We start from the raw sequence: 25,217 nt of genomic DNA on the forward strand, positions 1-25,217 counted from the left end.
CAGCCTGCTTGGGATTGTTTCTCTCCCTATTCTTCTCTCTCTCAAAATAAATAAGTAAACTTAAAAAAAAGAAAGAAAGAAAGAAAGAAAACTTAAATACCCATCCTAATGAATATGAAGTAGTATATAATTTTCTTTTTATTCAATAAACATTTACTGGGTGTGTCATATGTACTAAGTATTGAAATTAGGGCTAGACTATCTTTTTGTGACTGGTTTATTTCACTTAGCAACTATCTTCAAGGTCCATCCATATTGTAACATATTACAAAATTTCCTTCCTTTTTAAGGCCACATAATAGCCCTTACATGTATATACCACATTTTGCTTATCCACTCATTAGTGGATGGATATTGGTTGGCTTCCATTTTTGGAATAATGGTGTTATGAACATGGGTGTACAAATATCTTTTTGAGATCCTGATTCCAGTTGTTTTGGGTATACACACAGAAGTGGAATTGCTGGATCATATGGTAATTCTATTTTTAATTTTTTGAGGAGCCACCATATTGTTTTACACAGTAGATGTACCATTTTACATTCCCACCAACAGTGCACAAGGGTTCTAATTTGTCCAGATCCTCCCTAGCCCTTGTTTTTTTTTTTAGACAGTAGCCATCCCAGTGGGTATGAGGTGGTATCTCATGGTAGTTTTGATTTGCACTTCCCCAATGATTAATGATATTGAGCATCTTTAAAGTTTTTTTGTTACAATTTATTTTGGGGAGGGGGAGAGAAAGGGAGAGAGAACCCCAAGCAGGCCCTGTGCTATCAGTGCAGAGCCCAACATGGGACTTGATCCCACGAACTGAGAGATCATGACCTGGGCTGATATCAAGAGTTGGATGCTTAACCGACTGAGCCACCTAAGCACCTTGATTTTGAGCATCTTTTAATGTGCTTACTGGCCTCTCAGATATCATCTTTAGAGAAATGTCTATTCAAGTCTTTTGCCTGTTTTTTGAATTGGATTTTTGTTGTTGAGTTTTAGAAGTTCTTTACATATTCTGGATAGTATCCCTTATCAGTTATACAACTTGAAAATACTTTCTCCCTTCTGTGGTTGCCTTTTTACTATGCAGATAGTGTCTTTTGGTGTGTCCTTTAAAAAAACAATTTTTAGTCCTTTTTAAATTCTAATTTTAAAAAATGTTTGTTTTGTGAGAGAGAGAGAGGGGGAGAGGGAAAGAGAGAGGGAAAGAGAGAGAGAGAGAGAGAGAGAGAGAGAGAGAGAGAGAGAGAGAGAGAGAGAGAGAGAGGAGAGAGAGAATTGCAAGCAGGCTCCATGCTGCAGCACAGAGCCCAGAGCTGGGCTCCATCCTACAAACTGTTGTACCACCACCTGAGCTGAAATCAAGAGTTGGACACTTAACCCACGGAGCCAGCCGGGCACCCCAGTCTTTTTTTTTTTTTTTTAATGTTTTGTAGAAACACCAGTGAAGTTATGTGGTCCTAGGCTTTTCTTTCTTTTTTTAAAGATTAATTTATTTTGAGAGAGAGAGAGAATGTGTGAATGGGGGGATGAAGGGCAGAGGGAGAGAGAGGATCTTAAAGTAGGCTCCATGCTCAGTGCAGAGCCCGATGTGGGGCTCCATCCTATGACGCCGGGGGCTAATTACTGAGCCGAAATCAAGAGCCCAGGATTTAACCAACTGAGCCAAGCAGGCACCCTGGGAGTTTGTTGAATACTGATTCAATCCCCTTACTAGTTGTAGGCCTATTCACGTTTTCTTTCTCTTCTTTGAGTCAGTTTTGTTGGTTTCTGTGTTTCTAGAAATGCATACATTTTAATTAGGCTATCCAATTTGTTGGTTACAGTTGCTCACAATATTCTATAATCCTTTCTATTTCTGTAAAATTGGTAACAACGTCCCCATTTTCATTTCTGGTTTTGATAATTCGTCATTTTTCTCTTAGTCAATTTATTTAAAAGTTTGCCAATTTTGTTGACCTTTTCAGAGAAGCAGCTCTTGGTTTTCTCTATAATGTTCTTTAGGATTCTGACACCAATTCCAATGTGTGCGTTTATTCCACGCCACCAAGCAGTTCTCCAGCACTAACTGGGAGTCCTATAATTCAACTCAATTCTGAAACTACCTGGAGACAGCATCAGATCCACTGTCGCCCTGAAATCAGTCAGCCGCTTTTGGAACTGGAGCTGCTGTCCCCATATCCGAGGGATGAGGGTTGGCGCCTGGTTCAAGTCCAGCTCTTCCTTCATCAACTACTTTCGTTGTTGTCTGATCAGGTACTTGGGTTCTGAAATAGTTGATGACAATTGCTTTTTCCAGCTATTTGCATTTAGGTCTGTCAGAGTTGTTTTATTATTGCTTTGTAACCATCACAGCGATTTCAACAATTTTATTTTTTTAAGATTTTATTTTTAAGTAATCTCTATACCCAACGTGGGGCTCAAACACATCACCCCAAGATCAGGAGTCACATGTTCTATCAACTGAGTTAGCCAACGACCCCAATTTCTAAAACGTTAAAATCACCCCAGGCAGAGGGGGGATGGGTGAAGTAGGTGAAGGGAATCAGGAGTACCCTTATTGTGGTGAGCACTGAGTAATGTATAGAAGTATTGAATCACTACATTGTACATCTGAAACTAACATAACATTGTATATTAACTCTACTGGAATTTTTTATACAGGAGGGAAAAGAGTTTATGTCAAGAGAAAAGAAATCATCCCAGACAAAAACTCTATAGCCATTAAGCAACAATTCCATTTTCTCCTGGTAACCTCTATTATATTCTACTTCTGCCTCTATGAATTTGTCTATTCTAGATACCTCATTTGAGTGGAATCATACACTATTTGTCTTTTGTGTCTAACTTATTTGCCTTAGGGGTCATAAGTTCCTAACCTGTAATGCTGGCTCATTAGGTTCCCACAGCCAGGAGTTTAGTGATTATCCCCACTTTAAAGAAACTGGACACAGAAAGGCTGCGTAATTTGCCTAAGATCACTTAGGTGGTAAGGATGGCAATTGGCCAGGCTGACTGCACCCTTAACTTGATGCTGTACTTCCCCTCACCAGACCTCCTTGGTTCAAGGCAGCAGCAAAGGAGTCCAGATCTCATAACCAACAGCATTACTTCCTCCCCATGAGGCTCACTCCTCCGGATGTATTGGGGGCAGCTGGGCATGCTCAGCCTGAAACACGAGGGCGCTCACCCCCATTCCCCGTGCCAGGCCCATGCTGGGCTCTGCAGCAGAGACGAATTCTGGTGCAGGAGAGAGGAAGTTTAGGAGGCCTCACCCAAGCTGGAGGTCAAGAAAGGAAGTCTTCTAGGAGAAAGTGCTCTTGAAGTTAAGACCCAAAGGTCACTGATTATTTGTCTTGCTTGCTGTGAGTTCCCTGTATGGCTATACCTGTTTACCCATTTGCTTTCCTGCTATGGGATTTGGGCTCTGCTCAGTTTAGAGGCTGTGGACAAAACTGCAGCGATAGCATTCCTGCCGGAGTCTCCCTGTATCCTATGAGGGGACACATGCCTAAGGATAGGATTTCTCAGTCTGAGTCAAGGTCAAGGTCCCACTTTAGAAAATTATGCAAAATGCTTTTCTAAAGTGTTGGGTGCGAGAGGGACGCAAAAATTGAGAGGCTACTGAATACTAAAACGAACTGAGGGTTGAAGGGGAAGGGGGAGGGGGGAAAAGAGGTGGTGGTGATGGAGGAGGACACTTGTGGGGGAGAGCACTGGGTGTTGTATGGAAATCAATTTGACAATAAACTATTTAAAAATAATAATTTAAAAAAAGGAAAAAAAAATAAAGTGTTGGGTGCAAATTTACACTCCCAGAGCCAGAAAGAAAGGGTTCTATCATTTTTATTTTACATAGAAATCTTCTCCCTGATCCTCTCCCCACCACCATGCCCTCATTCCTGACCCTGCCTGCCTCTGGCCATGCCTAGCAGCAAGTCAGAAACTGGCAGAAGTGTGGGCAGGCTGAAATTGCCTGAGAAGCCTCAAGCACTTTGGTCCACACAGTCAGCAAAAGACACCAATCTGGAGAACCAGAAGCAGCTCAGCTACATCTGGCTATGAACAAGAGCCTTGAACAAAGAGCACGTGATGCTGGTCTCACATCAGCAGTCACACATAGGCCCAGTACAGGAGACCCAGTATGGTAGACACAGTATGGTAGACCCAGTATGGTGGGGGGTAGGCAAGGTAATTCAGAAAAGCACAGTCCTGGGCCTCACCCTCACCTCCATCTTTTTGTCTACCCTCATCCTCACAGCTGGTTCCATCCTCTGGCTGGAAGAGGGGCCATGCCCCCAAAAACCTCCTGCTGAGGCAGTCCTGGCCTATGAGATGGCATATATCTGGTCACTGATCAGACTCACTGTTCTCACTTCCAAAGGAAGTTGTCCATCCTGGCCTGGGAGGGAGAGAGCGGTGATCTTGTCCTGACTCTCTGGTTAGCCTTGGGCCAGGGCTTAACAGGCAGTGGGCGGATCATAGTCATGTCAGTCTGAAGAAAATGTCAAGGAAGAAGCCTAAAGAAGAGACTGGAATGCAGGGTGGCAAAGGCTCAGACTTGGGGTGGGCAGCTCAGCTATACTGAACAAGGCTGAGCAGGCCCTTAGGCTGCAGCCACTGCCAGGCTTGGGTCTAAAGGTACAGCTGAGGAATAGTGTGGGTAGCTCAGCTCAGGCCAATGCCACAGAACAAGGATACAGGTTGGATGAATTTTGTCCGACCACCAAGCCCATCGAAGCCGGTCCTTACCTAAAGCAGAAGGAAGACGTGAGTGGACCAGGTTAAGAAGGTAGGGAGCTGGCCACCTGCCCTCCACCACCCCTGAGGGCTGGTACTTGCTGCTTGTGGGAAGCCATACTCACGGCATCTGTGCTGTGATGGGGCCCTGTTTTGGCTGTCTTGGGCTGTTTCTGGCCCAGAACGGCATTCCGGATGAAGACAGGAAAGGCACTAGCCAGCTCCTCATCTGGCTCTCCCACATAGCGCTGACCACCCAGCGAGAGCTGGGACTCCTAACCGGGAGACCCCAAAACCAGACTTGATGAGAGAGATAGCAGCAAAGGAGGGGGCTGTAGGGGTGTTGGAGCAGGACCAGGATCTCTGATCCTTCACCAGGAGGCAGGTAAGATAATGAGTAGAGTTCCCAGGGTGGCTCTATAATGTCTTAGTCCCAGATGAGGAGTGAGAGGCCTCTGGCAACACCCTGCCCGCTCAGAAGTCCAGCTTCACTCAGTCCTGGCAAGGGTTGGATGGGGACTGCCTGACCTCTTCAGGGAAGCCTTACCTGCTTGGGGCCTTTGGGCATCTTCTTGGGGATGTCCTGAACAGGAGAGCTGTGAGAGCGAGACACAAAGACAAGAGGCAGGTGAGCAAGACACAGGGCCGGGTGAGCCAGGCTCAGTACATGGCCCTTGGGGAGCCACCATGTGGCACTGCTGCTGTAATGGCTGTATTCTGGGCCACAGTATCAGTGACCCCCACCCTGAGCGCAGGTCTGTGAACAACTGTCAGTTACAGCTGCCAGAGTGGAGGAGGAAGGGGAAGTTGGATCATTTTTCAATTTTCAAATTGGCTTCCATTCGAGGCCAAGCCAATTCCAATCCTCCCCAAGGCCTCAAGTGCCTTACTATGTCCTGGACTCTATGTGTGGCTGAGGCCCAGCTGATTCACCAACCATAGGGGAAAGCCAGTCATGTCTTTCTCTCATGTCTGGAGTTTCTGATTAAGAGGGAACTGCTCAGCCCTTGACCCCCTCACCTGAGCAATGTATACCTACACGTATGTAGGGGAGTAGTTCTTGTTTCCCTGATGAACTATACTTGGCCTGTGTGGCCCAGGAGACAAGCTCCCTATTCCCAGGCCTGCTGTCCCTAGTGCAGGTCCTGTCCATCCCACTATAGCTCCCCACAGCTTCTCAAGTCTGCCCCTGTGGGCTACCCCCTTAGATGGCAGAGCCCTGGGCACCATGATTTGAGATGGTCCTTAAGCATGAGCCTGAGAGGCACACAATGGAAGGAGAACTCCAGAGTCCCTGGCCAGGACTCTGGTGGGCAGGCAATCAAGGTATGGGGAGTACACACATACCCCAACACCATCAACCCTGGGACACTTGTGTGCTCTCCAACTCACATCCCAGCACCTTTGCTTGAAGGGTGATAGTGATGACTAAAAGAAGCAAGAGAGGGGCTTTGCACAGAGTTCTCAGGAAAAGGAAGAAGAGGTGGCTAGAACCAAATAGTCAACGCCAGGTGACCCTCACTGCCCTGTCAGCCCCTCAGAGCAACCAGAACAGGGCCTGCAGAGACCTCTTGGTCATCCTTCCTCCAGGCTGTGGATGAGGCCAGGCACTACCACTTACTGTGTTATCTCTTGGCAGGGCTTCTTGGCACGGCCATGCTGGATGCTGGAAGGCTGGGCTGGAGGGGTGTCCACATCAAAGGTGGCATTGAAGTCAATATCATCATCAAGGGCTGGCTGGCGAAGCTTTGGGTTCAGCATTTCCAAAGGAGCTGGGCTACAGACAGAGATGGCCCGGTTACTCTGGACCACTGTGGCAATCCAGAAGGATAACAGCCCCTGAAGCATCAGGGGTGGCTCGGTCCCAGGGGTCTGGAGCTCACATATGGCTCAGGGCCACCCTGCAAGGAAGCCTGAATCTCTACAGAGGAAAACCACTTGGCTTAGTGCTTGACATGGTGGTGGGACCAGTGAAAGTCTTCAAGACATGGAAGGAAGCAAGCAAAACCACACACAAAAGCCAAGCATACAAATAAAAGGTTACTGCCTTTTGACCAAACAGCCTCATTTTTCACAATGCAGTGTAAGGGGCCAGAGATGTAATCACAGATTGATGTAGATGGCGCATGGCCCAATATTGGAAATGGTCAAAATGACTCCCCTATGGGGCTGGCACTTTTATAGCTTGACTATGATATAGGGATTACAGTAGTGTTTCTGGAAAGTAAGCTAAGTAACATGGGGAAATGCTCCTTTGTTGCATTTATAAAGTAAAATGAGGGGCACCTGTGTGGCTCAGTTGGTTGAACATCCAACTCTTGATTTTGGCTCAGGTCATGATCCCAGGGTATGGGATCGAGACCTGTGTTGGGTCCGTGCTGTGCAAGGAGGTTGCTTAAGATTCTCTGTCTTTGTCTCTCTCTGTCTCTCTCTCCCTGTGCCCCTCTCCACAACTTGTGTATTCCTTCTCTCTCTAAAAAATAAAATAAAATAATAAAAAGTAATACAAAACTCTAGGGTGCTTGGGTGGCTCAGTCAGTTAAGTGACTTTTGGTTTTCGCTCAGGTCATGATCTCACAGTTCATGAGTTCAAACCCCACATTAGGCTCTGTGCTGACAGTGTGGTGCCTGTGTGTGATTCTCTCTCTCCCCGCTTCTATCTGCCCCTCCTGCTCGCTCACTTGCTCTCTCTCTCTCTCTCCCAAAGTAAATGAATAAACTTAAAAAAAAGAGAGAGAAAAAGAAAAAAAGAAAATTGCAGCCAACAGGATTTTTCTAGCCCATCCAGGCCTGGTGGGATCCCTAGCTCCTGTGGTCAGAAAACTCTGGGGAATAGCAGGACATCCCCAAGAACATCCCTATTTCCTTCCCTTAGGAAGAAACCTTTTTAGGGCTGCCCAAAGCCCTATGCCCACTGCTCAAGGACAGGGGGATGCATCGTGAAGGAATTAGTCACTGGCAAGGAGCCCACTGGGGCATGCGGATCAGAGAAAAGGGCACTGCCTGCACTGATTTGGATGGGTAAGCATCCAGGTCCCTGGACGCTCGCCCCTTTCTTGCCTATAAGTGAAAACAAAGGTTGTGCAAATGCACCTCAAACCAATGCCATCCTCGTTGCTTTGCTTCTCCCACTGAGAACCACAGCATAAAGCAGCAGCCAGAGCACTCATGCCAACGTTTTTGTAGTATCTGTTATTCTGCTACTATCTAGCAACCCCAGCAAGTCCTCTGCTACTATCTACCACCCCAGAGGGCAAACAAACCTAAGCACACCCTGCTCTCTGCTGTCAAGTGACAATGCCCTATCAGCCTGAGCTGCATGTCCTGGTGGCTCCTGTGTGCCTCATCCCTGAGAGCCAGGGCTCACCCCTCACTGAAGTTTCTAGACACAAATGACACAAGTGCTACTTTTCTTGCCATGGGATTTGGCCTGTCCTGCTGGGTGGCCGGAGGGGGCGGGGGTGGGTTGGGGCTTAGTCATCTAACCTCCCAGCTTGTCTATCCCACCAGAACACAAGCTCCCAGAGAACCGAGAGGGCCTGACATGCAGCATGCAGTCAGTAAGAACCTGTTATAGAAGTCTAGGCCTCACTCCAGCCTGGAGTGGTGAAGAAAGTAAGCAAAAGCGGGTCTCTGGGAGCTTGGAGGCATCCCTTACTGTGGATGCTGGACACAGAGGACAAGCATGTAGAAACACCCTGAGGACCGTGGAATGGAAAGTGGAGGAAGCACTGTGGAGCTCGTAGATAGCAACACTGGGTGACACCCTAGCAGAAGGATTTTTACTTTCTGCCTTGAGGAAGCTTAAGTTCTAAATGTTTGACCACATGAGATGGTCTTTGAGACTATCAGCTCCCCTAAGAGTCAAGTTCCTGGCAGGGCCCTTGAGCTACCTGGGGCTTCCAAGCTGGCACGGCCAAAGGGCTCTGAGGGTGGAGTATGGAGGAAGGACCAGACACGGAAACTACTTCACCAAAATCAGCCACACACTGGACCTCACAGACAGTCATGTGCCCATCACACCCCCACAGCCATGTCTCAGTCCAACCAAGACTGGGGTGGGCAGGCAGCTCTGGCTCCATAAAGAGACATGGGAGGGTATGAGATAAGAAAGGACAGGTTGAAGATCTAAATGTCCAAAGAGAATGAGAGGAAGATGTTGCTGTTGCTTGTTGGCACCCACTCCTCCGTGTAGATGCTATGGTATAGGGAAAAGATGGTGCATGTAAGGAGGCTGGTGGTGAGGGATACAGATTAAGATGTGGCTCCTGGTCTACTCACAGCGTGTATGTATGTATTAGGTGGCCCAGGCTCCAGCAAGACTCTAGAGCACCTCTGTGGCCCCATGCCACCTGACACAGCATCTAAATAGATTCTACCTGTGCAGAGGAGGATGTGCTTACTCCTGCTGAAGGGGCCAGGGAAGCAGGGCAACTGACCCTTTGCTGCCATAAAGCCATCAGGTGATTCTGTATGGAATCAGTGTGGACATGAGCTGATATACAGAGAGGCCCAGATATGGGAAGGCAAGGGATATTTTGCTGGGTTTGACAGTATTATTTGGCTGAAGCCTAAGATCTACTATAGCTTCCAAGCTGGCTCTCAGAGTGCCTTGGCATAGTGCAAAGAGGTCTGGGAGTGTTTGATGGGGGAAGAATGACATGATACCCAGGGGCTGATTAGCTGGGCAGACAAGAGGAGCAGGAAGACGGGTCACAATCCTCACATGGAGGTGGTGGCAAGGGGTAGGACCAGGAAGCACCCCAGAGGTTAGATGAGCTGACTCCAGCAACTCATTTAATATGGGGAAGGAACATAATGATTTTCCAAAGGACATTGAAAAGTGGCTCAAATAAAAGGCTGGGTCACTGGCCATCAGCTGGGCAGCTAAATAGGACAGCCCTGATTTTCTCACCCAGTTTGCTTCTGTGAAACACCCAGGAGGAATGGGCAGCCAGTCCTGGCAGGGACACCCATCCCTCTGCCTCCTGGCTCCCTCTGCTGGAAGCTTTAATGCACACATTCCAGAGACCACAGGGGAATTATTTTGGTAACTGGTTTTGTGTTTGTTTCAGAATCTGGGGTGGACAGATGAATTTAGTAAGTATTCCATAAACAGGATTCCTGAAGACAGCCCATGCTCCTTCCCCTTCTCTGCCCATCCCTAGATCCTCTATGGCCTACCCTGGTCTCTCATCAGAGCCCAGAACTTGCCTCAAAGCTGTTTTCCAATTAAATCTTGGCTGTGCCCCAGGCCAAGAGACCCACAGCTTACAGGTCCACATGGACCACCCACTGACCAAAGCCGCGAGTAATAAAGACCCTTACCAGGGAGTTCTTCCAGCTTATGACCCCTGCACCACCCCAGAACGTCAACAAACCTCTCTAAAACCAGGCGGTTGACAGTCTCACTGTCCACTGGTGGCAGGTTCAGGGTTTCCTGCAGCATTGTTAGCTTTTTTTTCAGGCTCTTGGGAAAGGAAAAAGAAGAGTGTGAAAGGAAGGCTGAGGCAGCAAGTTTCGAGAGACTGCCAAGGACATGAGCAACATGCCTGCTGGAAACAGCCCAAGGCCTGAAACCCCAACATCAGGCTCAGGAGGCCAGGACTACCCAACCTCAGAACCTCTCTCTGGGGAAGCCTCTCCTCTGGGACCCTGGGTGTTGTCTGTGCCCTACGGAGCAGGCCCAGGCTCCAACTCAGGGCCAAGATGCACATCCTGACTCACTCTGACCCAGCAGGATAAAGGGGACCCAGAACCACTGCCACTGACTGGGGGCACAGGTTCCCAGGCTCTTGGAGGACACACAAAATATTCCTTATTCCCATCTGGCCAGAGATGTCCCTTACCACAATTTCCTTGTCAGCATTCTGTAAATCCTTCTGTGCTGACCTCAGCTCCAACCTTGTCTGGTCTAGTTCAGAGTAGACTGTCTGTAGCTGTAAGAAAGTGTAGGGAGTAAAGGACAAGCCAACAGGTGGCTGTGTGCTCTGCCCCCACCTGCTGCTGCCCAGTGCATGCTCACAGGAGCCCAGGGTCCAGAAGAGTCTGAGGACACACAGGAAGACCCTGGCTTTGTGAGGCAGGGCTTTAATCCATCAATGTCCATCTGGAGCTGCCCAGGAACAAGGGCTTCATTCTGTGCCCAACAGCCCATAGATGCATTGGGCTCAGAAAAAAAACAGCTGTGCTGACTGAACCAGGTTCCACGTAGGTTCCTCCTACTCTGGGCCTGGAACAAATACAGGCCTCTGACACTGTTACCTTTGGGATCTGTGCTCTCCAGCCAGCTGAGAGGTGTCCAGGAACCAGGAAGAATAGAGGGGAGCATAAGCGTGCACGTATTAGGAGAGATGCCTGCATGACCCGCCACCCTCAGTGGACAAGCCACAGAGCCAGAGACAAAGCCCAGCATGGCCTGGTAGCCAATCTCTGTGAATCACCTAACAGCCCCATGAAGTCCGCCGTGCCATCAGGCCCCATGGCTTTGCTCAGGAGACAGAACGGGCATGACAAAAGGACAGCCACCTCTCCCCTCATTTTCTGTTCCCCACTGTTACCTTGCTTTTGGAAGAAAATAAGTCCTTTTTCAGCTTGTCAGCCAGCTCCCCTGAGGTCTTCCGTACCTCTTTCAGATTCTCATACTCTCTACAAAGGGGACAGAGAAAGAGATGTCAGAATAGGACACCCTGCTGGTCAGACTGAGCCATAGCATCAAGCAAACACAAAGCTTAGGCTGTCCCCTCCGCCAGCACCTGAGCACAACAGGGTGGTGTTGTGGAGGGTCCTGCAAGGAGAGCTGGGGAGTTCTGTCCCCTGCCTGTTGTGCAGACACTGGTGATTTGAGAGGGTGCACAGGAAGCCCTGCCCTCATTAAGGCCTCACAAAGAGGTTCCCTACTCATCTGGCCCTCACGGGATATCTGGGATCCTCCGTGCCTGTCAGCCAAGCTGCCCCTTTCCCCCAACCTTACCTCCACAACAGTGGAGCATCTGAGCCAAGTTTCTGATGCAAATCAGGTAGAATCAGTAAGTGCTGGTGGGAAACAGGCTCCCTTTATCATGATGGGGCTTACATAGCTCAGAGAGTGGTACCGAGCCTCTTAGAAATAACACTTCTAATTCCCACTCATTCTCTCAATAACCCTATGAGGCAAGTTATTACTATCTTGATTCAGAAAGCTGTGGGTCAGAGGCTAAGAAACTGGCTCCTGGCCACATTGTGAGAAGTGGGGTCAGGCTACAAACTGAGGCAGTGTAGCTCCTGAGCTTGCCCCTTAACTCTGCCTGCTCTGCTTTGCAAGAGATGGACAGCAGACGGATTAGATGCCATGGCTTAGCTCCTGGGCTGGGTCAGAGGGGCAGAGTACACACTTTTTGAGGGACACGCAGTACACAGCCAGCTGCTCCACTGCTGACTGTCCCACACCTATGTCTCGGATCATCTCCTCCACCTCAGGTCGCTGGCTCTGGAGTAGGAGCTCAATCCTGAAAAACAACCAGCCCACGGCATTTAAAATCTGGAGGCTGATGGGTAGGTACCCAGTACAGCTCTGCTTCCCTTTGCTGCTGTTGCTATGGTGACAGCCTGGGCTGCCAGCATGCTCTAGCAGACGGGTCTACCCAAAGAAAGGGCCCACAGCAGAGCTGAACACAGCTGCAGGGATGCTGCTGGGGAAGAATGGGTGCTGACAGGTCCTCAAGGTCAGGGATCCTTAGAGAAAGGTTTTTGGCCTGCCAGGTCATCAGGCCACAGGCAACAGGAACAGGGAGGAGTGAGGCAAGGGCCCCCATGGGAAGCAGAGGTTGAGTAAGGAGACCTGTGCCCATACCCAGCTGGCCCGAGCTCCATGTGGCCTATGGAGATTTGAACCACAGAGGTGACCCAACCCCCTGTAGTCCTGAGAGCCATAGGAGAAAGGGCAGAGGGCAGTCCCCAGCTACAAGCTCACCGCTCCATGGTCTTCATCTTGCTCCTGAGCCGGCGAGCCTCCTCCTGTGCTTGTTTGGTCTCGACCTGCTGCTGCTCCAAGTACTTCATCTGCTTCTGAAGGGCAGACACACCCACACAAACCTGTTACTTGGACAATCCCCGGGATCTCGGCTAAAGTCATCAGGAGAACTCTACTCTAGAACCGTCTCCTTTTCAAAATGCTAATAACCATGTGTCCCCAGCCCCCAGGGAGGAAGCCACCTGGGCCCCATTCTGGCCTGTGCTTTTTCTGCTATGAGGCCCTAGGCTCAACTATTTCCTCACCTCCCTGCTTGCTTCCTCCTGAAATGTTACCACAGGCACATCCCACTGCCACCATCTATAGGCCCATTGTTGGCTGCCAAGGTCCTATGACTTAAGGGCTCATGGTGCATGTTGTATAGGAAGGTGAAGAAACACAGATCTAGGCCTCACCATCCACCATCTAGACCCCTGGACAGTTACCAGGATAGAAGAGCTGCTGGCCAGGCTGTCCTCAGCACAAAACCACTCCATCTGACCCGGGAATGCCATCAAAGACTCCTGCTCTGCAGCTAGGTACTGATTCACTCCTTCCCTCCCACTGGCCAGGCCATGTGATCCAGCCCAGCCACCAAGCAGAAACAGAGACAACGAACACCCTGGGGCCCTGTCTGTTCACAAAGATGGCTCCCTTTCCCTTACAAATGGCATCCAGCAAGGACCGCTCCTTCCTACGAGGCCAGCATATCAATGTGGGTTCAGATCAATCGCCTCATGCCCCTTAGAGAGCAAGAGGCTCACCAACCCAGGCTGATACAAAATTCATCTGGGTCTAGAGCTGCTTGCTCTGCAGGCTTTGATCTGCCTGGTCAGCTCAGCACAGCCTACTTCAAAGGGCCCCTGCTCCTCCCTGGGATGCTGTTTGATCTGGCTCCAGAGAGCAGCCCAGCCAAAGACTAGAGTGCTAATGGAAGGTTCTTCAGTCTGGCTTTATCAGTGGAGTACAAACCACTTTTGGAAACAAGGTCCAGCCTCGCTGAGGTCTTGGCTGAGCAGCCCCTCCAAAAAGCACTGGGAAGTACTCACCTGTTTGAACTACCTAGTACAAAATCCAGGAGTGCACCCAATATGGCCCTTTGCTTATGGGCTAGATGGGTGCAATACAGGAGGCCTGGGAAAAAAGGGATTTGCCTCCATATTACAATTGCATAAATGAAGGTAATGACAAAGGCAGAACCAGAAGCTAAGCCCAGAGTGATGAGCCCAGGATCAGGCCATGTCTCCCAACCAACTTGTGCCCACAGAACCTGGGGACCAACCTTGAGGGTGGAGCATAGCATTTCGGCCCTGTCTAAGGCCTTCTGCAGAGATTCCACAGTGGCGTTGCGTTCTTCCAACGTGTCCCGCAGAGTGTCAATGATGACCTGGCTATCCCTTTTCTCCTTCTCTGGAGGAAGGGTGGGGGTGGGGGGAAGCCTGTTCACCCACCAGCATAAGAACGTAAGATCTTAGACTCCAGCACCCCACCCCAGAGCCAGATAAGGAACAAGTCCCAGGTCAGCAGTTGGGTGGCCTGTTTCTCTCTCTGGCATGCACCAAACCAGGGACGCTGAGCCAGAGTTTCTTCATTCAGGGGATGAGACCCTCTTTCTGCTGTTTGGAACTACTTGAGTAAAGATTTCACTGCTCCCCACTCCCATGAGTGTATAATTCATCATCTCAGAACTCAAGCAGGTTTCCAGCCAAACTCAGCAGCCAAACCCTCTACTACAAATACTCTGTCCCATTAGGTAGCTCCCTCCCAGCCTGGGTCCTGGACAGGAAGTCTCAAAGAGAAGAAGCCCACCTAATCTAGGTTGACAGCTTTAGGCACCTGCCTTTCCTCTCCTTTCCTGCCAATCACAAGACCTGGCAAAACTCTTGGAATACAAAGCAGGGAGAGCCCCTAGCTCCACCAGAAGGCTGGAGGGCTTCCTCCCAGGGCCACTCCCTCCAGCACTTAGGTCAGGGGCTTCCCAGGGCCCCCAATCTCCTAGTAACTCACCTTTCTGGGAAAGCTGGGCTCTGATATTATCCAGTTCATTCTGCAAGGCAATATCCACAATAAGCAGCAGAAAGGTATTATAGCTGGCTTCCACACAGCACCTCAAAAGGCATGCAGGGAAAACCAGGAGGGGACAATGAAGTCTGTAGGTTCAGGGAGGCACAGAACCTGCTGTATGTCATGGCGAAGCTAAGCCAACAGTGTAGAGATACATCTTGCTTTATCTCTATGCTTTTTTGAAGAGTAGGTGAGATGGAGGAACATAATCTTGGGTAGAGAACCCTGGGACAGGGAGGGATACAGAACAGGAGCAACAGGAGTGAAGTTGGACCTGTGTGATCAGTCTCACAGCAGAAGCTTCCATCATTTCCTTGGCCCTGTCTTGGCCTGGCCCTTCCCCTCTCCGGGCTTCAAGTGCACTCACTGAGGACACAGTTGGGATGGCCAGGGACCTTGGGTCATCATTCCTTCCCTCTACCCTTGTTTTACAGTCTACTTCTCTCCAAGCTCTAAGCTGGCTCCGTGTACCACGAATCTTCCAATCCTAATAAGGTAGGTGAGCTGGGACACCTTTGTATCTCTGGATGAAACCTCACATATGCTAGGCTCTAACCAGTCTATTCTGAGGGTCAAATGAAACTCTCAAAGCCTGTGCATAAGTCACACAGCCAATGCCATAGAACCACTGAGAGGCTGGGGTAGAACTGAGCCCAGCTTCCATTCAGGAGTTCAAAGCACTCAATAACCCCCGTAGGCAAGAGAAGTACCTACTGCAAAAGCAGGAAAACCAGGCTCTGTGGAACTGAAAGGCTTGGCCAACAGTTCAGGATGGTAGCTGGATGAAATCCAGGCAAATCTTCTTCCAGATCACCTTTCCCAGGTCAATACAAGACTCCCAATTTTGCATGTGACCAATACTAAAGCCCAGCCCCAGTGGGTGGATAAGCCCCCTGCTGTCAAAATCTCCACCCAGGATTCCGGGGACTCTAAAGCAAAAGCTTTTGGTGGTTGGGCTGGTCACTGTGAGAAGAACAGCCTAGAGTGCAAGTGGCTGGGTAGAGAAGGGCATGCACTGGCTGCAAGAGAACAGACACCAAGCCAAAGCTCCCCTAAGTCCACCCCCCCCCCCCCGTAATATTTTTTTACACCTGGCAGGGTGCCTTCCAAGCCCTTGCTCCAGACTACTCAAGACACTGTCTCTCTCTCTCCTAGATCTGGCTTTGAAAGCCAGAAAGAAACCAAGCTGCCTTTGTTGTCTTTATCACAGGGAGGATGCGGCTTAAAACCAGGAGCAGTTACCATGACGATGAACAAGTTAGCTTTAAGCACAAAAGCTCTCGTTCTTGAAGCAGTCAGGTTCCAAGGACATCACGGTAGCCTGGGGCCAAGGCCAAACGAACCCTGGGCTGACAGAGGCCCAGCAATTTAACCCTCCGAGTTCAGGTTCGTTGCAAACTTCAATCCCACTTCCTCGAGAGGTTTCTGCCAATCTAGCCCCCTGGTGCACAAAGAAAGCTAAATCTTGAGGGGAGGAAGTATAGGATGGAATCCACCCATTCCCCCCTGCAGTGTGGGTTTCTACCCTAACTCGCATCCTGATTCCAGGGGTTCTGCCCTCTATTTTTGGTCTGGAAAAGACTCAGGCACCTGGACATATACCAAGCTTTCTCACAATTTTGGGGCACAGCCAGGTTTGTGAATAGTGGGCCCATACATCTTCCCTGTGTGGACTAGAGGAGTTTCCTAATCTGTCCAAACAGCAAAGTGGGCTGGGAAGGATGGCTGTAGAACCTCTACAAGGTGAGAGGAACTTGGGAGAGATACTCTGGCCTTTGATGGGAATTGCTCTGAAATCCCAAAGGGAAGGTTCACAGTCAAGAGGCTCCCTTCTTTCCTAACAGAATATTTCTCCAATGACTGGGTCTTATCATCACTTTTCCTCTGCTCTTCTCCCCTCTGCCTTTAAACCTCTGTAAAATCTCCCTCCAGACTCCATTGCGACACTCTAGGCACCTACTCTGGGTGGGAGCAGAAAGTAAATTCTCAGGGGGCTTGGGGTTCAGTAGAATGACATAAATCCCACGTACCTTTAAGAATTCTGCATCTAAGACACTTTCCTCCTCTTGGGCAAGGTCAAAGAACAGCTTATTGATAATGGCTCTTCTCCCAACCTGGATGGAAGGACAAGATAGAGTTTGAGTGTATAGCTGGGTCACGTGCAAGGACAGGGATATACATGCAACCTAACATGCAGCCAGGCCTATTCTCAGGCCCAGTTTTTCACAGCACTTCCCTTGGAATCATATGAACTCTGTAACCCTATAGTTTCCCTAAACTGGTGCCACTGCTTTGGTGGTTACTAAAGTCATGCCATCACATACTCATGTGGTAACTGCTCAAAAGATACCCCAGCTCTGAGTGCTTTGAGGTAAGGGGGAAAGGCACAGAAGGAGGCCAGATCTACCTAGATGAAGCCCGGCCCAGGAACTGAGTCCATCTGCCAGCTTCTCATGGGCATAAGCAGGCCTCCTGAGCCACTCAAAAGCACAAGTAAGGTTTAATCAGCCTCAAACCATGAGGGTCCAAAAAGGTCTAAGACATCGCTCAGTTTCAGAGATCTTTCCTTATTTCTGCTCCCTGACAAGGAAAAGGTATCTTCAGCTGAGGTGTTTTCACCTTACCACTCTCACCTGGATTCGGCACTGTGGGCAGGTCCGACTTGGTGCTGTCTCAAACCACTGAATTAGGCTGGAATGAAAAGCAGAAAAGCAGACTGATGAGCCCTTGCTTAGGTAGAGACATATAGGCCAGGTAGCCACTCCAACCACAACAGGGTCTGACTTATTCTTTCTTGACCCAGAGCCTGCCCACATAGGAGAACAGTTACCACAGGTAGTACAGCACATCCTGTAAGGCCTGACTGGGACAAGCACTCTGACCGGTTGGCCTTTTTATCTTTTTTGGCCTTGTTGGTGTGGCCCTCCTTACCCCTCAGCTGCTCTTTTGTCAACATTCTAGCCTTGGACTAGGGAGCAGCATTTAAGGCACAGGATCCCTCAGAGATGGGAATTCTAATAATCCCACTTTAAGCTGGGATTCCAAAGGGGTACACTTTCAGAGTAAGGGTAAACTAGAAGTAAATGCGAGTACTGGTAAAAGTAAAATACCTTCTAGCTTCTCATCATCTGAGTGGTCCAACAAAATCTCAAGCCTTAAACTTTGTAATTAGTTTCCTACTAGATGTTCCCGCCTGGGAACAGGGAGAAACAGAAATCTTTCTGGAAGATGATACCATCATCCCAGGCCTCAAAGTTTTTCTAGAAATAATTTTTCATAGGGGTGTCATTTCATAGGGGTACATGATCTCATGGTGGCTCAGTTGGATGAGCATCTGACTCTTGACTTCCGCTCAGGTCATGATACTGGGGTCATGGGATCGAGGCCCATGTCAGGTTCCACAGTGAGTGTGGAGCCTGCTTGAGTCTCTCTCCCTGCCAACTCGTGCACTCTCTCTAAAAAAAAAAAAATTCATATACTATGTGCAAGATATAATCAAAGCTAGCCAGGCACAACGGACTACAATACAGCAATGACAATGAATGAGTCTACAATTAAGAACAATATTACAGATGAATCACGTATACATAACATTGAAGAGAAACCAGATACAAAAAAAAGGTATACTGTGTATGACTCCACTTACATAAAGTAAATGCTTCAGTTTTTTTCCAAGTAAAGTCATACAAAGAAAAGAGCATTACAAGTGCAAACCAGAACATATCCACAAAGACTTCAGATATGGGAACTATCAGATACAAAATGACACATTATACTAAAGAAATAAAAATCAAAATTGAAAATATCATTAGAGGGGACCCTGGCTGGCTCAGTCGGTAGAGCATGTGATTCTTGATTTTGGGGTTGTAGTTAGAGAGCCCCATGTTGGGAATAGAGTTTAGTTTAAAAAAGAAAAAGAAGGGGGCACCTGAGTGGCTCAATCAGTAAAGCATCCAACTTCAGGTTATGATCTCACGGTTCATGAGTTTGAGCCCCATGTCAGGCTCTGTGCTGATAGCTCAGAGCCTGGAGCCTGCTTCAGATTCTGTCTCCTTCTCTGCTCCTCCCCTGGTCATGCTCTGTCTCTCTCTCTCTCTCTCTCAAAAATAAATAAACATTAAAAAAAATTTTTCTTTAAGGAAAAAAGGGGCACCTGAATGGCTTAGTTGGTTAAGTGTCTGACTCTTGATTTCAGCTCAGGTCATGATCTCATGGTTTATGGGTCTGAGCCCCATATCAGGCTCTGCGCTGACAATGCAGAGCCTGCTTGGGATTCTCTCATTCTCTCAAGAATAAATAAATTAATTAAAAATAAATAACCACAAAAAAGGGAAAAAAGAAAATAATAGTAGAGAACTACAAAATAAAAGGTGACATGGCAGAATTTAATAAGAACCAAACAAAAATTCTAAAGCAAAAAAATGGCCAAAATCAAGAACTAAATGGATCGGTTTAATGGCAGTTTGGGCACAGTTGAAGAATTAGTAAAATGAAAAGACAGGTTAGAGAATTAAAAAGATGGAAAAATGAGAGTGGTGCCTGAATGGCTCAGTCAGTAGAGTGTGCAGCTCTTGGTCTTGGGGTCGTGACTTCAAGCTCCACGTTGAGCATGGAGCCTAAAGATAGAAAAATACATAAAAGATTATAAAAGATGTAGAAGATACTGTGAGAATATCCAGCATACATATGATAAGGAGCTTCAAAAGAAAGTATTAGGTAGAATTATGCCCTTTCCCCAAGAAGTCTATGCCCTAATTTCTCAAACCTGTGAATGTTACCTTACATGAGGAGAGTAATTTTGCAGATGTGATTGATTAAGGATCTTGAGATGGGGAGATTATCCAGGGGTGCCATACATAATCACAAGGGTCCTTAAGTTAACTGTCAGAGTCATACAAAGAGATCTGAAGATGTAACATTGCTGGCTTTGAAGATGGAGAAGAGAGCCATAGCCAAGAAAGGTATAATCTCACATTGACTATAACCCAGTAAATCCATTTTGGACTTCTGACCCCTGGAACTACAATATAATAAATTTGTGCTTTATTAAAGCACTAAGTTAGTAGTAATTTGTTATAACAGAAATCAGAAGCTAATATGCGATGAAAAGAGACAAGGGGGAAAAGCGATACATGAAGATAATTATAATGGCTGATAACTTTCCAAAATTAATTAAAGAAACTATTATATAAGTTAAAGAAATATAATGACTCTCAAACTGGATAAGTAAAAATGGTAACAAAAAGAGAGCTGGATGGCTATGTTACTGTCAGACAAAATAGACTTTAAATCAGAAAAGGTTACAAAAACCAAAGCCAAAAATAAATAAATTAAAAGGGGCACCTGGGTGGCTCAGTTAACTAAGCCTCCAACTCTCGATTACAGCTCAGGTCATGATATCACAGCTGGTGAGACAAAACCCCAAGTTGGGCTCAGTACTGGCAGTGCAGAGTCTGCTTGATTCTCTCTTTCCCACCCTCTCTGCCCTGCTCCCCTGCTCCCATATTCTCTCTCTCTCTCTCTCTCTCTCTCAAAATAAATAAATAAATAAATAAATAAATAGTAAACATATATGAACCTAACAACAAAGACCAAAAATATGTGAAAGAAAACTAGGCAGAATTAAGAACAACAGACAGTTCTGCAATAAAAGTTGGGGAAATCAATACCCCACAATTTTAATTGTGAATTAGATAATGAATAAGGAAATAGAGGACTTGAATAACACTATAAACCAACTAGATCTAATGGACAAATACTCCATCCAATAATAACAGAATACACATTTTTCTCAAGTGCACGTGAAACATTTCTCCAGGATAGACCATACGTTGGGTCATAAAACCAAGTATTAGTAAATTTTAAAAGATTGAAATTACACAAAGTATCTTTTCTGATCACAATGAACAAAACAAAAAATAAATAACAGGAAAAAAATGGAAAATTCACAAATATGTGGAAGTTAAACAACACACATTAAACAACCAATGGCTCAAAGAAGAAACCACAGGGAAATCAGAAAATACCTTGAGATGAATGAAAATGAAAACACAACATACCAAAACTTATGGAATACAGTGAAAGCATGCAAAGTAGGAAATTGATAGCAATAAACACACACACTTAAAAAAAAAAAAGACACCCATTAGGAGAACTATTATGAAAAACAAAACAAAAACAGAAAATAACAAGAATAACAAGAGTTAATATGGATGTGGAGAAATTGGGACCTTGTGCATTGTTGGTGGGAACGTAAAATGGTGCAGTTGATTTAGAAAACAGTAAAGCACTTTCTCAAAAAATTAAACATAGAATTACCATTTGATCCAGTCATTCCACCAGTGGGTCTATCCCGAAAGAAATGAAAGCATGAACTCGAACAGATACTTCTAGACTAATTCATTGTGGCATTACTCATACTAGCCAAAACATGCAAACAACCCAAGGTCCATTAACAGATGAGGAGATAAACAAAATGTGGTGTTTCCATATAATTGAATATTATTTAATCATAAAAGGAATGAAATTCTGATACATGCCACAACATGGATGAACCTTGAAAACATTATGCTTAGTGAAGTAAGTAAAACTGAAAAGAACAAATATTGTGTGATTCCACTCATACGAGGTATCTAGAATAGGAAAATTCAAGGAGACAGAGTAAAGGGGAGCCTGGGTGGCTCAGCTGGTTAAGCTTCTGACTCTTGATATCAGTTCAGGTCATGATCTCATGGTTCATGAGATGGAGCCCCATGTGGGGGTCTGCGCTGACAGCACAGAGCCTGCTTGGGATTCTTGCTTGCTCCCTCTCTCTCTGCCCCTCCCCCACTTGCTCTCTTTCCTAAAATTAATAAACTTAAAAAAAAAAAAGAAAAAGGAAACAGTAAAATAACATTTCCAGGGGCTATGGGGGGCATGGAATGGAGAATTGTTGTTTAATTGGTACAGTGTTTCTGTTTGGAATGATGGAAAAGTTCTGGAAATAAAAAGTGGTACTGGTTAAACAGCATTGTGAATATACTTAATGCCAGTGAACTGTACAGTTAAAAATGGTTAGAATGGAAGGCATTTTTGAGTTTACCAATTAAACATCACAAGCAAGGCTCACTCTCCTAAATTAAAAAAAATTATGGACAAGAAGTTATCATTGAAATTAAATGGTGGCAGATATGTCCAAGGAATGCTGCAAGGATTTGATCCCTATAAGAATCTTGTGATAGATAAATGTGTGAGATGACAACTATTAGGCATCAGAACAATACTGGAATGGTGGTAATAGGAGAGAATAGTATAAGCATTTTAGAAGCCTTGGAATGAGTATAAACAATGGCTGTGTTCACCAGAGAAATCAACTTCTTCTACTTGTCCCTCTCCAAAGGGTCCATTTTACTATAATAGAAAAATTGGGTCGTGTACATTTTCATGTTGAACTTCTTTGTTAAATAAACTTTTATGATAGTCAAAAAACGGTTGAAATGGGAAATCTTATGTGATGTATAATTTACCACAATAAAAAAAAAAAGTTTTACAATAGCCAAGGTATGGAAGCAACCCAACCGTCCATTGATAGATGAACAAAGAAGACGTAGCATGCACTGCACATATGCACATGCACACAAACTCACCTGCACACACACTGGAATATTACTCAGCCATAAAAAAAGAATATGATTTTGCCATTGGTGACAACATGAATGGACCTAGAGGGTATTATGCTAAGTGAAATAAGTCAGAGATTTCACTTATATGTGGAATATAAAGAACAAAACAAACAAAAAAAACAGACTCTTAAATACAATGAACAAACTGGTGGTTGCCAGAGGGAAGGTGGGTGGTGGGGATGGGTGAAATTAAGAGGTACAAACTTCCAGTCATAAAATAAATAAGTCATGGAGATGAAAAGTACAATGTAGGAAATATGCTCATTAGTTCTGTTATATGGTGAAAGGCAGTGACTACAATTATTGTGGTAAGTATCAAGTATTATATACAATTGTTGGATCCAAATGTTGTACACCTGAAACGTACATAATATGGTATATCAATTATATTTCAATTTTTAAAAAGGAGCTCTGAATCAGCCAGTCCACATTGCTGGGGAACTCTTTCCTCACCAGCTGCACATTCAACAGAATGGTCCTAGAGGGTCGGCAAGACTTGATCAAGGAGCACCTCCTTGCTCTTCAATGTTAACTTGGTTTACCTAGTATCAGTGAATAATTTGGGGTGTCTGACCAAGGATATGACTCTGAATAGAATAATTCCAAACCATCAAGCAAACCATAACAAGTTGGATAGCCAGAGGCCTATCAGGCCGTCTCAAACAAATAAAAGGGCTCATTAATTTGGCAAACGCCTAGGTTACTCAGTCGGTTGTGTCCACTCTTGATTTCAGCTAAGGTCATGACCACACGGTTCATGAGGTCAAACCCGCAAACCAGCTCTGTGCTGACAGCATGGAGTCCGCTTGGGGGTCTCTCTCTCCTACCCATCTCCTGCTTGCTTTCTCTCTCTCAAAATAAATAAATAAATAAATAAATAAATAAATAATTTTTAAAATTTTGGCAAAAGTTCACCTCCGACCAGACTAATAGTTTTGAGGTTATATCTCTTTGCTAGCTGACAGAGAAGTTCCCTCTCTATCTGCACTGAACCAATTCTGTGTCCCTGGACTCAGCTCAGTTGTTATCTCCTCTAGGAAGCCTGCCCTGCCCTGCCTCTGCCTCTGCCTAGGTAAGGAACCTACCTGGAGGCTCCGTCTAGTTCCATCTTAATCACTTCTTTGGGCTCCGCCCAGAGACCCGACAACCCACAGTCCGGTACCATGCTAGGCCGAGCGCCGAGCCCCGACCCAGCGTTCACTCACCACTGTAGGTGGAAGGTGTGGCCGCAGTGGATGGCGGCCACATCTCGGGAGTGGTCGAAGAAGTCGGAGCAGATGGTGCACAGCGCACGGATAGGCATGATGATTGGTCCTAAGGGGCTCAGGCAGCCGAGAAAACCGCGAAGCTTCCAGCTTCGCGACCGCGCCCCCACCCCCACTTCTCTGCAGGCTTCAAATTTGGCTCCACTGCGGGACTTCCGGGAGTGGACCGGAAGTAGTAGGAGCAACATGGAGGCGGAGCCTGACGCTTGGGTCCAGATTGGACGAACTGTAGGGGGGCGGGGGTTAACGGCCGTAGAGAATCCTGGGGCTGAGCGCGAATCTGGATCTGTCAGCGGTAACACCAGGGATTCCCGTTAAAAATTTGGCAGGTACCTGCAGTGGCCACGCCGTCGCCCGGGCCCCTTTCTGGAGCAAGACACGGCATTATGCCCCTAAGCCAGATCTGGTGAGAGGAGCGCCAGACATGGCTCCTCAGGCCTATTCTTTCAGGACAGCCTTCTCTGCACTTCGAGAGTGGCGAGAAGACCAAAGCTGTAGGGGAATGGGACGATGGAGAGCAGTCCCCTGGGCTCTGGGCAGTGCTCAACCGCACACCGGAACCCCGTAATTCCCACCCTCTCAGCCCTTGGCTCTGTGTGATCTTAGAAAGATGGACACAGGTCCTAAGCTCACTGTGGCTTTATCCAAGCAAGCCATGATGATCCCTCAGTTTGGAGATGGCAAGGCCAGTACCCTGACTAGCTCTTAGCTCTCAATAGCATGCCTCCAAACTGTACTAGGATTGGAATTTTAGAAGCCCAGATGCTTCACAGAACAGCGACTAACAAACCCTTTTTCTGATTTCCACATGTGAGAAGTTATCTTCGGAGTCCTCCCTGAGAAAGAGCAGCAGCCCTGGTGAATTCACGTTGGCAATCAGGGCTGAAACAAATCTTCCTAGGAGTTTTCATGCTTAACTCGTTTTTTTTTGTTTTTGTTTTTGTTTTTGTTTTTTAGCAGTGTTACTACCCTCTCCCCCAAAGAAACCTTATGCAGAGCCCCATGATATGAAACTGTTTTTCCACCTGAAGTAGACCCAGAGTGAAGTTCTTTGAGCCTATGTGGAAAGCACAGGTGTGGTTCACAGTGAGGAATCAACACAAACGACAGCACAGAAACTTTGTGCAATGTCCACCCTGCACCCTCTCCCCAACTCAGGGAAGCCCACTTTGGCCATGGGGAAGTTCTCTCCCTATGGTGGCTGCCCCATGGTGGCTTCCAGTTGTATGTCTAAGTCAAGACAAGGGCTCTTGCTCAACAGGACTTGTCAGAACAGCAGCCCAGAGGTCTTGGCACAAGCCCAGAATAGGACTCATCATCCATAAGGATTTCTAGAGTCCAGAGGACCCGCCACCATCATCAAGGAACACACAGTGGTAAAGAATGATCTGCACTCTCAGCCCAAGCAATCCTCATGGCACTGAGCACAGACCAATACCTATGAACCTGCTCCCAGCCTCTTCCCTCCCCACTGCCTTCCAGGGGCCCCTCCCCAGTAAGACA

The 25,217-nt window shown here is 47.0% G+C and overlaps 1 protein-coding gene, 1 long non-coding RNA gene and 1 pseudogene across 3 annotated transcripts; 2 read left to right on the forward strand and 1 right to left on the reverse strand.

Annotated features, from left to right (window-relative positions):
• Positions 1 to 1,904: 1,904 nt before the first annotated feature.
• On the reverse strand, positions 1,905 to 23,986 carry TRAIP (TRAF interacting protein). Of its 2 annotated transcripts, XM_029917158.1 has the most exons (16): positions 23,655 to 23,966; positions 17,422 to 17,479; positions 16,819 to 16,902; positions 14,732 to 14,771; positions 14,007 to 14,134; positions 12,686 to 12,780; positions 12,108 to 12,221; positions 11,295 to 11,382; positions 10,584 to 10,673; positions 10,116 to 10,204; positions 6,356 to 6,511; positions 5,282 to 5,330; positions 4,860 to 5,009; positions 4,696 to 4,746; positions 4,362 to 4,489; positions 1,905 to 2,261 (listed from the first exon to the last, which is right to left on the reverse strand). In XM_029917158.1, the coding sequence occupies exons 1-15, from the start codon at positions 23,900 to 23,902 to the stop codon at positions 4,367 to 4,369; spliced, it is 1,563 nt and encodes a 520-aa protein (XP_029773018.1). In that variant the 5' UTR covers positions 23,903 to 23,966; the 3' UTR covers positions 1,905 to 2,261; positions 4,362 to 4,366. The 2 variants fall into 2 exon arrangements, with proteins under 2 accessions (XP_029773018.1, XP_029773019.1); XM_029917159.1 differs by lacking the exon at positions 1,905 to 2,261 and having other exon boundaries at positions 3,823 to 4,489; positions 23,655 to 23,986.
• Positions 21,891 to 22,105, forward strand: LOC115275363 (annotated as a pseudogene).
• Positions 23,888 to 24,744, forward strand: LOC115275364. The gene is made up of 2 exons (XR_003901508.1): positions 23,888 to 24,043; positions 24,533 to 24,744. It is a non-coding gene; the product is annotated as an uncharacterized LOC115275364 (long non-coding RNA).
• Positions 24,745 to 25,217: the final 473 nt, after the last annotated feature.

The sequence above is a fragment of the Suricata suricatta genome, chromosome 12 (assembly GCF_006229205.1).
Source record: "Suricata suricatta isolate VVHF042 chromosome 12, meerkat_22Aug2017_6uvM2_HiC, whole genome shotgun sequence".
NCBI classification, from domain to species: Eukaryota; Metazoa; Chordata; class Mammalia; order Carnivora; family Herpestidae; genus Suricata; species Suricata suricatta.